The sequence below is a fragment of the Pomacea canaliculata genome, linkage group LG14 (assembly GCF_003073045.1).
Source record: "Pomacea canaliculata isolate SZHN2017 linkage group LG14, ASM307304v1, whole genome shotgun sequence".
Classification (NCBI taxonomy): domain Eukaryota; kingdom Metazoa; phylum Mollusca; class Gastropoda; order Architaenioglossa; family Ampullariidae; genus Pomacea; species Pomacea canaliculata.
The window spans coordinates 10,153,737-10,167,621 of record NC_037603.1 but is presented as its reverse complement, the minus strand read 5'-3'; the positions used below and the strand labels follow the sequence as shown (position 1 = coordinate 10,167,621).

The 13,885-nt window shown below is 44.1% G+C and overlaps 2 protein-coding genes across 5 annotated transcripts in view; one reads left to right on the top strand and one right to left on the bottom strand.

Moving 5' to 3' along the window:
• The window catches only part of LOC112555635, a 143,836-nt gene that overhangs the window by 2,123 nt on the left and 127,828 nt on the right, over positions 1–13,885 (top strand). For all 3 annotated transcript variants that reach the window (XM_025224065.1, XM_025224066.1, XM_025224064.1), the window contains exons 2-3: positions 9,818–9,979; positions 10,607–10,724. In XM_025224065.1, the coding sequence (XP_025079850.1) occupies positions 9,818–9,979; positions 10,607–10,724 (280 nt within the window). The remainder of the gene's footprint in view (positions 1–9,817; positions 9,980–10,606; positions 10,725–13,885) is intronic.
• LOC112555636 overlaps positions 1–13,885 on the bottom strand; it is a 56,048-nt gene that overhangs the window by 26,262 nt on the left and 15,901 nt on the right. Inside the window, exon 2 of one of the 2 annotated variants that reach the window (XM_025224071.1) lies at positions 10,632–10,699. The gene's annotated coding sequence lies outside the window, so the exon portion shown is untranslated. Of the gene's footprint in view, positions 1–10,631; positions 10,709–13,885 lie in introns of those variants that run through there. The other variant, XM_025224072.1, reaches the window with a different exon arrangement.

Sequence of the window (13,885 nt, the reverse complement as noted above, 5' to 3'; positions counted from 1 at the left end):
CAGGGAAAATTCACGAAATCCTTGTGAAAAAATTTATGACACTGTCTTGCAATGACCGAAACTTTACAAGGAGATTCACGGTCTATGAAGTACGGTTTCGGAGTAACAGCCTCGCAAGATGGCGAAGTACCATAATTTGTTACAGCGCCTCCCCTGCACGTCCGCAAAGTTGGCTGAGCGGGAGATAAGGTAGGAATATTTTAATTTAAATGTTAAATACCGGTTTTCTATTTTAAATGGAATACTGTAGTGGCGTGGACAGATCTGCCGTTGAACGCATCACTACTCGGCAAAGTCAGAGGAAAGTCCCCCCACCCTCCCTATTTATTGGCGTTCTTTGTCGGTGACATCACCATCATCGGCACGTGTCCTGCTTTCGCCCCCGAAACGTCTGGTCACCTTACCCGAGGTCATCTTTATGACTTATTGCTGGCTGTGTTAAACATGTTGTGACAACAAAATTGACGTTCAGAAAACACTTCTAAGTTCTAATTAAGCAAATTATTGAGCCAATGTCTTCACGTTAAACCCGACAATAATAACAACAAGCAGTTTATTAAGTTATCGTCACAATATTATTTCGCTTTAAGAAAAAAACGCTACTGTCACAGACGGTTACCAACAAAACACTAAATTCGTGCGTTATTTCGCGAAATACATCCAGCCTAACTGTATATAAGTCAGTGCTTCCGGCATCATATCAATAGGGATATTGATACACGTACTCAATGTACCCGGCCCCGCGCGGATGGTCGGCCCCAGGCCCCGCGTAGTCCTAACGCCGCCTCTGACAAACGTGTCCCCCGACACACAGCGAGGGAGGCTCGGTGTTACCTGTCGCAGCCAGGTAGTACACATCACATGGGGGGTAGCAGCAGCATTTACTTAGTTACTTTTTTATCAGATAACTTTTGTTTGCAACTCAACTAGAAGAAAACACAATTTATTAACATGTTTATTTGTTTGTGTTTACAGCAACAAAGGCTATATCACGGGGACATAATTTGTTAAGATGACATACTACATCCTGTACTTAACGACTAATTAATTATTTATGAGTCACAATTAGTTATTAAAATGTATGCTCGTGCATACACATAACCATGGGGTGGTATATACCCAGCCATGAATATGATAATGTCATTGTATATGTATAGACACACACCCGTGGTAGTCCATACCCAGTCATGAAAGAGAGAATGCATGAAAGTATGCGAGCGCACATCGCCGCGAGTTTATGAAGAAAGTATTTGTGCGCACACACAGCCGTGAATGCGAGAAAGATATTCATTAGCGATAGGTGAGGTCAGGGGTGAGGCACATGTCAGGCTAACGGGATTGCCAGATGAAAGGGTTCATCACACTGCCTCTAGCGATGAATACATCAGGGGGGCTCGGCACAGGGGGGTAGGCAGCGAGGCGGGTGTGAGTCTGTCAGTCACACCATTTCACATTTTAGAAAAGCTGTCTGCTATACACACGTGTGCACCTGATCATGTCAGCTTGTGCTACACTGTGATAAACGTTATGTGCGATAAACTCGTGAAAATTCTTCGTTTACACTGGAGAAATGCACGTTTACACTCAGAACAGAGTCTGTCCACAGCACAGAGAAAGGTTGCACAGGGAAAATTATTTAAATCATCTCCGTGACCCGAGGAGAACTTTCATAATCTCACCTGAGGGTGGTGGTAGGAATGCTTTATTCTAAGCACGCGCTAGGCCAGAAAATGCTGATTAAACTGACAGGTGTGCAGGTAATCAGTCCCTGAACTACAGCTCTGATATCATTCCTCTGTTGGGAGTGGGGTCAACTGGCGAGTCAAGGGTCAAGTCGGTATGAGTTTGTCTGTAGGCATCATTAAACAATCTGTGAGTGGACTTGGCAGGTCTGGCAACAAGTTTTTTTTGTAAAGTAGGTAAACTTTATATGGTGGTTAAGGAAGGTTTACAGTCCTGAGTGGGAGTTGTACATGTAAGTGCTTTTTACCCGTCAGTGTGTACAACATATTAGAGGTAACCGGAAGTTAATTAGCAATTAGATACTTTACAATATTTGTGGTAATTGATTGGAGCGCAGAGAGGTGGGCGAGTGGGTTGTAGGGCGATGTTGAGGATAACCGGCTCGCCCCGTTGTTTGCATCAGTGAAGACGAACCTTTGGTCTGTCGGACTCCTTACGACGAGGGTCACACACTCACACGCACGCGCAGAACGAGGGGTGGGGGAGCAGAGAGTGAGCAGCACACACCAGAAACAAGTCACGTGATCAAACTTAATCCAGACTCACGACGAGGTCAGCAAAGTTATCTTCCCTATAGGCGGCGCACTGACATTCCCTCACTTGATCCCCAAGTCCCATCTCAAGATCCTCTCAAGATACTTCAGCCAGAAAAGCATTGTTAGTCGGTGTTGACTGGTAATCAAGGTCCGCAATAAGTGTTGTTGATGTTTTATTTAGCGACCAGTATCGGGGTGAAGACATAAGTTCGCTGATAATGATACAGATAGGTGAAGGTGAAGGACAAGATGGAAGGGGCAGGGTCATCATCAGAATGAGACATTGCTGGTGCAAACTATTTCTCAAAACTGCTTACATCGATGTCACATGTTAGGTCATTGAAAGTTGTTAGTGTACAGACGACTCACAACCGCTGGCGCCTGTCACCAATAAAGGGAGGGTTGGCTGTCCTGGGTTCAGTTCTTGTCTCGGGCACGGTATTTTTTCTCTATATGTGACATCTGTTTACATGGCTGGCTGGCTGGCTGGCTGCCTTGCCGTGATGTAGCCTTAGTTGCTGGCTCGGCGTAAAACACAAATTCCCCATTCTTCCTCCTCCTTCTCACTATCGAGAAAGCCCTTTATAATAAAACACAGCTGATTGAACAGGATGGAAAGATAACTGCATATTGTACTGTTCTTGTATAAACGGACTGTGTGAGGGTTTGTTTGTATTCAGTGGACCCTGTCCGTGCACACCCTAACTGTCCAAGTGAGGTGGGGTCGGGTGTCGTCTGCCCCTTGCACGCAAGTGAGGTTCTTGTCAGTGCTGTCTGTCATTCATCTGGCAGTCGCCAATATCGAAAAGGAGTTTGACAATTTATTGTACAGACACTTCCTCCGAAGACACTGGTTAAAATTGAGAGGAAGAAATTTAGGAGGAGTCGGCACGGTAGATCATCAAACAAACAACCAACGACCAGTGTCTTGTTTCTGCTGACAGACGAAACCCAAGGAGTGCAGGACTCAAGAAATTGAAAGAAATTAATAATGTCCGTTTGTAAACACTTCATTCACTGTCAATCCGGATTCCCACTCACCCACCCGCCTGTTACACACGCATGTACTCCACACACACACATGCACACAATGTGAACATGTGTCTATTGAGGAATATATTCCTGTATCTTCACTCGATGTTTTGCACTCCTCCAACGGCCGTGTCAGGAAAGTAGACACCTGGGCACCATGTCCGTACAAGTCTGTGCTGCACCTGGCAAGGTACCACACAGTGTGCTTGAGCAACGGCTGGGATTGTTGTATTGGATTCCAGAGGTCACTGAGAGAGGGAGCAGACCTGCCAGACCCCGACACAAACTCGTTTTGTCAGAAGGAAAAGAAATATCAGGGCCACCCTACCACCGACTTCTTCCCTCCCCCACTCCATACTCGTACCGCACGTGACAACAGTGAGATCGGTGCACAGACAGGTGTTGATTTACCTCTGTGACTTCCCCCCTTGGCCCGCCCATAGTTGACAGTCGCCAGAACACCCGAAAGTCAACTGTGGAGGGCCTGCTCTTGAAGTGTGCGGGTGGCACACATTTCACTATGTATACAAATAAGTAGGGTTGAGATCACGTGCTCTGCTCTACAACCAGGGTTTGCGACTAAAAGAAATTTTGTTTTTCGGATTTCCTGCTTGGAGACAGCGTGCACAACCAGATGCGGCAGGTGTCTGTTTCGCAGAGCAGGTTTTTCAGACGAGAGGCTTTGGCCCGACACCTGTTCACGTGACCGGTTATCAGTGACTTGTAGAAGTCACCGGCAAGTTTCTTGCCCGTTTGTTGACAGAAGGGTGGAGACAAAATGGGAGCCACGACAAACAGCTTGTACAGATCAGCCATATTCCATTACATCGCAGGGTGTGAGATGCACAACAAAAATATGGCGATAGGAGTATGTCAGTAAACAAGTGAGAGCCATGAGATGAATTATATATAAACATCACACCACACACATACAGGGAGGACAAAAATATGGCGATAGGAGTATGTCAGTAAACAAGTGAGAGCCATCTGTTCGTCAAACAATTTAAAATAATATATCAGGAGAGTTTTCGCTGACCGATTAAAATATGAGACAAGAATAGACGAGAGGACACGTAAATACCAAGATAATTATAAATATTTACAACCGAAATGAACTGGTCACCCTCAGTGCTGGTCATCATATTATCCATTTCTTGTATGTAGAAACCCACTGATTGATTTATTAAGTTAAGTAAACACCTCACATACTTGAAGTTTATCTCAAGATAATAAGTTTATCTGGAAGGTCAGCCACTGTATCTAAACTAGTGTTACATCATCTGCAGAAAGCAAATAAATGTTTAGACGACGTTTGCGTATAGCTGGATACTGTGTTTACCACCATGAGTTACATCAGTTGGTAGTCCATTAATAAACAAAGAAAACAGGACTGGACTACATACCACCGTGTTTTAAACCCCTAGGACAAAGTAAACAATCTGATATGTTGCTCCAACCTCAAAGATTTTGCGACACATTCCTTGGATGGCATTATACATTCTACTTCTCAGCTTGTTGCTTTTTTTTGTTGTTGAAAGAATTCGCCAAAGTTTTTGTCGAATAACTGAGTCAAATGCCATTTCAAAGTCTATAAATGGCAAATAGAGTTTCTTTATGGTTTATGAGCTGCTTCTGCGCTATCACAAATAGGGTGAAAATATGGTTAATAGGCTATCATGTTACGGATTCCTGCCTGTGTATAACAGGCATTTTCATAATTTTCTTTTCAAATACTTACTGTAGATCTTAATTCAAATATCTAGCAGTCAGATCACTCTTTAGCTGTCGGATACATGTTTTGTAAGTTTTGTGAGTTGTAGGTAAATCTACTTCACCTTTTTTTTAAAAATAGACTAGACTTCTCTGTCCATCACTTGAATATTTTTCCCGTGCTCAACAGTTTGCTGTTAAAATATTGTGTAAGAAATCGCATTATCAGAGAGAGAGAGAGAATAATGAAGTTCATGATCACCATTTAGTAGAAACATGTTACTGAAACACATGTCGGTCAAAAACAAAGACCATCCTACTTCTGCCAAAACACGGTCCCTGAAAAACTAAGTTTGTACACACATGTATTTGTATGAAATGCACAGAAATGCAGAAACTGAGGAAGAAATGTCAGAAAATGTTATAAGGTTGGCATTAAAAGCATGGACAGTGCCGAGGCAGTGGACTGGGGCTAGAAGCTGAAGTACCCGGGCCACGGAGCGGCGAAGACACCCAGGTGCCAACTGGCAGTTTCCCCCCCCGGTGTTAGAGTTGTCGCCAAACATCGCTAGTGTCGCCAGACACCTTGCCCTTGGCATTACCGCGACTGCATGACCTCGTCAGTAAACACCCTCCGGCTTATTTCTCTTTCTATTCCCTCCCTTTGCCGAATTCATTACGAGCGCTCGGCGGCAGTGTTGGGCAATGTTTGATTGTTTGTTTTCCTGTAATGTGCTGTAGCTGTGTGGTGAGGGTGGAGGCAGCAGGGGTGGCCCTAGTTTCATGATAACATACAAGCGAGCTTTGACAAGTCCAGTCTATGGGTTGTTTCAATGTTCAGATAATTTCACTGCTACCCATAATGTCCTATTCAAAAAAGCCCAAACTGAAAACATATTTGTACATTTTTCTGTTTTCAAAAAAAACACAACAACAACAACAACAACAACAACAACAACAACAACAACAAACTATCCAAATAGTATGTTCTAGTCCAAGTAAACACACTCTATGAGGCTCAAATTCCGATTTAGAAAATTGTTTGTGAGATCACTGACTAAGTTCTTGACATGGTTCTCGTTGTCTAGATTTTTGTTTGTTAGTTGATAGTTGTTTATCAGCTGCACACTGACAGGCACTCGTGAGATAGAGTGAGACTGCATGCTACTCACTGCACACGACTATTGTATCATCTTACTGCGTGTAGTGGAGCTGTTAGTATGGTTATTAAGAATTGGGTTAGGGTGGTAGGATCCAGTATCCTCTTCGCAATTATCCCGTGAGCTTATTTCAAAGCAATATTTCCAGCGGAGCAGTCACGTGGCTTCCAGGACAGCCATTACGATAACATTTTGAAAGTATGGGATGACAAAAATACGAAACTGATCCTTTCGCACTCTGGAATCATTTAGTGGGGAACTCAGTTAATTGGGGTGGGGATAGGGGGAGAGGGGTGGTCCACTGATTTCAAAGACTGTTCTGTGGAGTGGGTAAGGGGGCGTATAGAAAAGCAAATATCACACTATCGAACTCTTCCACAGACTCCTTACATAGTGACAATGTTTTTGTGTTTGTGTGTGTGTGTGTGTTTGTGTGAGAAGGAAGTAGAATATTTTAGCTCGTGGTGGTAGATGAACGCTCGCATGTGACACAAACCACACCATACCCCAAAACTAAGAATTGATGCTTCATCGTCCTAGTCACCGAAGAATTTGATAGCATTTGATAACTACACATCCTCTGCATGTCCTCTATGAAGTAAATAGACATGTCTGCTATTTATATTTAAAATGTCTGCTAAGTACCTTCATCTATCTAAATTTCATAAAAAAGAGACGGTTAAGGTTAGGATTAGGGTTAAGGATTTGAAAGTGCCATTGGATCAAGGTGAAATGGGGGTGCAGATTTTGGTTATTGGCAGTTTTTTGGTTGAAAAAAAATCGTTTTTATTTGAAATTCTTCTCTAGTGTGTTTTCAGTTAAATGCAAGTTTATTCATATGTGTGTGTGTGTGCACGCACGCTTAGTGTGTTTTCTTTTCTCAGTTCCACCAATTGACTTCTTTGCTTTTAATTTAAATCTGATAACGGTCCTTAAGCAACCAGGTGTCCGATCAGGTTTCGTAAAGAAACCCCAACAAACAAAAATAAAAAGCAAGCCTAGCGAACGCTGTAGGACAGGGGAGGACCACTCCTCCTATAAAGGCAGGCAACTCTGCCTGGAGTGCGGCTGTGGCGGTGGACATTCCGGGCACGCAGGGCGACGGTCTTACCTCCTGGCTGCCCCAACCTCCGGATGTAAGGCGGCGACTGGAAGCACCTCGGATGTCTGCTGGCATTTACCTGAAAGGGTCGCGAGCAAACTGTCAGACCAGGTGAACCGTCTGGGGGCGCTCGCAGCCTCCCGTCTCCCCCAGGCGTGTTGCGCGTGCAAGGAGGGCGTGGGGGGAGGGTAGTGGTGGTGGGCATGCTCAAGTGATGTGGTGGTGCTTGTAGGCAGTGACAACATCTGGTGTGACAGGGCTACACCAAGGTATGCTGGTCGTGTGTGACCGTGCGAACAGGCTCGTGCATGTTTGCTTGCATGCTTGCCTACTATTTTTGATTCTTTCTGTACATCATTTTTCATGGTCACTGAACAGTAATTTAGAGGAATCTTAAAGGACTCCTCAAGCTCTGCATCTTCACAAAGACTTTCCACATATTTGGGACGATGGATGATAACTCCCAAGAGGATGTATTATCTAAAGTCTTTGATAACACTTCACAAATGACTTACACATCTTGGCTGTCACTGCACTGAAATTATGCTGTTGGATGACAACAACCGATTGTTCCAAACAACTTCAAACTCATGAAGAGTACTTATCCCCCACATGCTTCTATTGTACCCTGAGTTCAAGAACATTCACGGGTCTGAAGCTGATGCCACCCTTTGGCAAGATGTGGGTAGAGTATTTAACACCAGTGAGACACCATTGTGATTTGCTATATTTGGTATAAGTTTTGTGCCGCTATAATACAAAAAAAGGCATAGGTCCACATTTACAAGAATGAGAGAGGTGTTCAGGTGTAGGATTGCAGGATAGGTTTCGCCAGGGGTAGCTCACTACCGAGGAGACACAACACCCAAGAGGATGGTTTACACGAAGAGGAAATGTACCTTATCAGCCGCCGTCTTAGCATTTACCCGAGATAACACGTGTTGACACAAGATAAACTCGTAGTTACACAAGATAAACGTGTATCACCTGTAAGTAAATCTACGGTTTGCGCAGCCACGCCATCAGTACAGGTTGTTCATACCTGAGGATGACCAGCAGGCGCGGGGAGGGAGCCGAAGAGAAACCCACCAAAAAACTACCATTGCACCTTGTGATCATGGCTGTGACCATGACCTGGAGCATGACCTGGCACTGCAAACCCACAAAACAGGTTACCATGGCTGCAAGAGGGTGTGTGTTGACAAGATGCATGGCACAGCTTACAAACATTGTCCGAGTACTTGCCTGCGGCCTGTCTGTACACATAACTTATGTTCATAATGCTTCTATCTATGCTCCTATTCATGTGTTCAGGTCCTGCTGGCAACAAACACGACAGTTAATAAACTGTTGCTTTTGAAAATATGCCCAACCCACACATCTTTATGAAAGAACTTAAGCAAAATATATTGGGACGAGAGGTCTTCGGAGACAGTTTCTCTACAAAAAACGGGGCCGGGAAGGGGAGGTAGATAGGGGGACACAAAGAAAGAGAAAGGAACGTTGGAGGGGGTAGTCACGAAGTTTATATTTTACGAGTGCCCCCCACTCTCCAACTCCTCTTGTTTCAATACAATGAACGAGTGTTTCAAAAGACAGGATGTGTCTTGTTATTCCCCGTTAGTAAACACTTGCACCGGAAGTCACGAGTGTCACGCGACACATCTTCATTCAAGTGAGTGCGACCACTGCGACGTCCGTGATGTGCATTACTTAAGCAAATAAGTGCGGAGAGCTGCTGCTCCCTGCAGAATAAATCATAAGCATTCGCCACTCCTCGTACGGAATTAATTTTTCTGACATGTCAAAAGCAAGGTTGAATATCTAACTGCTGTCCCCGCAACTTATTGAAGTAGCGGAGACAATTCAGCTTTGAAAATTTCTTGTCAGTTAATTTCTGTTTGTATTCTCAGAAAAAACATAAGTGAAAATAATCACTTAGTTGTTTTAATTAATGTCTGTTTATATTCTCAGAAAACACAAAGTGAGAATAATCACGAAGTTGTTTTAGTAGTTTGTGAAAGTTGATCGTAACTTAAAATGTCAAATTCTGATCTCAGCGAACTCTCCATCATTCTTAAGTATGATGAGAACTATGCAGACGACAGTGTTTTTTCTATATTCCAAATTACTTTTGCCTACTTTTATTTTAAATGACACTTACAGCTGCACTTAGCTTACAGCTGCATTCAGAGAACGACTCCCACCCATCACACAAGTGGCGGTCATATTCCGCGCCTGACACAAAGAAAAAGAATCCACACACCTTTGATATACTCATTTTTTGTACTATCCTAGAAAGTCTGATAGTCTGACTAAGCAAACAGTTGTCGGAAATAACTTTGATTGCCTGTCTGGAGGCGGAAATAGCTTGTCTCGAGTGGTAAGTTCTCTACAGCACTGAGTCCCACGTGGAGAATACTACAAATTAAAAATAAATGGAAATCAATAAAATGTCTCGGGGTAAAAACGATGATTGACCGAAAAATCGTATTACTTATTTTGACATTAATTTTGTTCTTCTTTTATTGCAGACATTGATTGAATTCCACGAACTTCCCGGCGATACAGAGGCAGTGGAGGTGCGGCTGCTGGGGAAGGGACAGCACTCGGTGCACTCCAGCAGAAAGCCCACTGTACAGTATGAAGTTACCTCCCCTGAGTCAGGGAATCACATTGTCATCCACGTGGTAATGGTGTGTGCTTTTGTTTTATTTTTTTTGGCTAAAAGCATTTATTCTCTTTGTTTTATTTCAATGAGAAACTGAACTTTGCAGTTAGCATGTGGAGTAGGCGGCAACATTATGATGTTATCCACCTCTGATCTTTTCGTTCCCCTGCTGAAGACAGAAAGTAGCGCTGGAAATTACAGACAAGCCATTTAGTTTTTCACAGACGGGAAGTGCCAGGGTTGTGTCAGTTACATCCTCTCACAGCTGTTGTTTTCAGATGAGGATTAGTTTTGTGATCATAACTACATAAAACACACACCCAGAAGGGCACTCACTCAACTACCCTTTGAGCTTCTTTCTTTGTATCTCTCTGTTTCTGTTCTCCGTCTCTACCTGTCTGTAATTATGTAAGTATTATATCTCTGTTTTAATGGATAACAGCAATAGTCTGCCTCTGTCATATTATATTGCACGCGTATGGTGGAGAACCTGATTGAGTCACCCAGCGACTAATTTCAAGCAATGAGATCGATTCCTCTCTCCTCTGTAAACACGTAGACAAAATGCAAATAACATACACACATTACTTGATTTAGAACTCCCTGTGTGTCTGCAATGGATGTATGCATGCAAACCTTTTGTCACAATCAGGGAACTGGTGATGATGACGACTCACCTGTGCTCGTCTCTCTCTTGGCACTGACCACAGCCCTGCTGTCTACCTGGTTACTTTCTTCCTGGCACCTGGGCAGGAAACAAAAATACACAGGTAAGTGAATCTTTCTTAGAGTGGGTGGGTACCTGTAGAATGTTGCTTCTATCTTGTCTTTCTCTGATTGCTGATGGTGAAGTGTAGACATAACAACTGTATGTGGGACACGGGAAACATGGCACTAGTCTGTAGGAATGCAGCTCCTACCTGTGTGTGTGTGTTTTCAGATGTTTTTTCTCAAGTATTTGAACATTTCATACCTTATCTAAATATTTGCACATTTATGCTGTTATCTAAAGTGCCTGCACATTTTATACTTTTATCTAAAGCATCTGCACATTTTATACTGTTATCGCATTTGTGCATTTTATGCTGTTATCTGAAGTAAACCCTTTTCCCCCTGAACTACACAAAAACAAACTCGTTTGAATTCTAAGCTAAATTATTGTTTATATCTAAAAATTTTATTTCATTAGCAAATTCTTAGCAGTAAACAGTTGGAGAGAGAGAGATAAGGAGAGAAAGAAAGAGAGAAGAGTGCACAAAAGAGTAGTGAGCACATCTTCTATCAGTTATTAACACCGTACATACGACCAAACACACCGACACGGACTTATGTGCCAGCCAGCCAGCCAGCCAGCCAACCAGTGACAAACAGACGCGAGAACTTATCAAACTTAATGTCGGTTATTAGACGATCTGAGGAGCCTGGGGCGAGAAAGAAGAAGTAGATATACAATGGCTGGACTTAGACAAGTCTCACAACTGTGAAATGTTTGAGCTCCAGAAACTTTTATTTTTCAAGCTCCAGCCTTGTATCCTCGTCTGTGTCCGATGTCGCCATTTTTGTGATGAGAGTGGTCTGGACAATGTCATCCTTTACTCGGCATTTACCGGGGCTGGTGGCTCAAATGAACAGGGCAATCAGACAAATTAAGGGCCGCACACACCCATTCATACCACGACGGGTTGTTACACCCGCCGGCACATCGACTGTTTTTTGTGCAGGAAGGAAGGAAGCGCGTGCTGAAGGGTGGGGATGAGAAATTTGATGATCTGAATTGTAAAACCTCTTTTCACGAGTGTTTTTTGTGTTCAGATTTTTGTTGTTGTTGCTGGTTTACATTTTTAGCCAATGGTAAGATAATTCGAAGGTACAACCCTAACAACAGTTTTCGACAGAAACGGAAGACTTTTCGAGATATCATATACCCATGTAATTTCCTCCTTGAACATTAAGTTTGTTGTGTGGCCTTAGGAATTAAAGCCATATTTATTGGGTATACGGGTGTGTCATTCAGTTTATGTTTCCTGAAGTTTGGCTTACTTAAAATACCCATTCCCGTAAGTTTGATTTATTGATGTGGGGACTGATGTAACTATTTCAAGACATTAGCTTAACTTTAGCTTTCACTATTCTCATTCTGTTTATGGTTTATCTTTTTATCCATTCACTGGAGTTCAGTTTATGTCTGCGTCATTGAACTATTTTTATCTACTTCGTGGATTCATTTAACTTCTCCCTGGAGCGGCTCAAAGCCGCTTACTCCCAAAAGAAGTGTAGGCGGTCATTTGCCATCCATCCCCAAGACCGTGTCCAAATTTTGACTTGACGGCATTGGTAAACACGATGCTGGAGAAAGCAAGTTTCGAACCGAGGCTTGATGAATTGCTGCAGTGACGTATCGCCGTAGTCGCTTACTGCATCACTGTCGCACGGCGTCCGTCACGCAGCCGCCAAGATCAGGTGGCGGGGTAGCGGGGTAGCCTGATGGATGGAAGGTGTGCCGCCACTCGGTCAGTCGCTCAACAGGCGAGCATCGACTGGCGCCTGCTTTACTTGGCTGACCACGTGGGCACCATGCAGTCACGTGACCCCTTTACACCGTTGTTTGTGTTTTTCTTCCCCAACCCCACGAAAGAAAAAGGAGAAAGAACATTCCCAGTTTTTAGAAGTCCAGTCACCATGTCTGATGTTTCCGCTCTGGTGCACCACGTGACAGATGTATCGAGTTTTCGCCCCTGAAGTTGCAGCACCATTATTGGTGTTTGATATCCTGGCAGGGAACTGAAGCAAGGGGTCGGGTATCCTGGTGCTGGGGGTCTGTGTCTTTGCCTGGCTAGCGTGGACGCGCCGGTCGTTGTCACCTCATTGCTGTGGGATGTCCAGTCACGGTCGTATGACAGCGACACCTCTAGGGTGACTTCTCGGTGTCGCTGCCTTACGTGGACATAATTGCCTTCTCACTAACGATTCTTTGAATCTCATAGTCACGTGATATGCAGCTGGTCACTGAGATGTCGGCAACTGTTAGTCACAGACTGAGCTCGCTGCCTCAAGAAACATGGCCGCAGGCGATGGTGGCATTCATGGCTTTTTGAGGCCTCTAAAATCATCTCACTGAACGAAACTGTTGTTGGAACAAGTCTGAAGGGTGGACATTGGAGGATAAAGTAGAGAGACACACAGACTATTGGCAGGATGGAGGGAGGGAGTCATGTGTGTCGAAATCGCATCCATGTTGACCTGAAGGCGTGTGTCTCCTGCAGTGCCCGTCCACTGAACCCCTGGCGACCTGTGAAGGTTGAGCTGTAATATCACAGTGCCATCTGACCTCGACAAGACCTGGGGCTTGTAGGATGGAAAGGTTGCACACCTGTACCCCTGCTCCACTCACCCTGCCTGCTAGTGCTCCAGGCTGTAACACAGACAGATGGCGCTTGAGGTTGTCCTCCCCTGACCTGCCACATGGCGCTGACCTCTCCTGACCTGACCTGTGGCTGTGTGACATTTCCAGCAACTGTTGTTTTTCCAGTTTCTACCCGGGGTGCAAAGTAACAGATTAGTACGGAAAAGAGGAAGGAAATAGGTTAGTAAGAGAACTTCGGTTTGTGCTTCCATCCTCCAGGAAGCTCTGCCAATCGCTGGACGTCTGTGCACCTTTGGTATTTTGGTATTTTCTACTGATATTGGATGTCTCCTGTCTCCTGCCTCAGTTGTCATCTACCCTCAGGGGAGCCGACCTGTGAAGCACTTTCTTAACAGGGCACAGATTGTTGAATAAATGACTATTGAAAAGACCGTGACAGTTTATCAGTGCTATAGTCACCTGGTTTTTACAGCGTGTCCCGTTAAGACCAGGGTTAGGGCTGAAAAAGTTCAGCAAAGTGGTTTTTTTTAATGTCTTATTTTGCAATGTGCGTCCATGTTTGGTCGT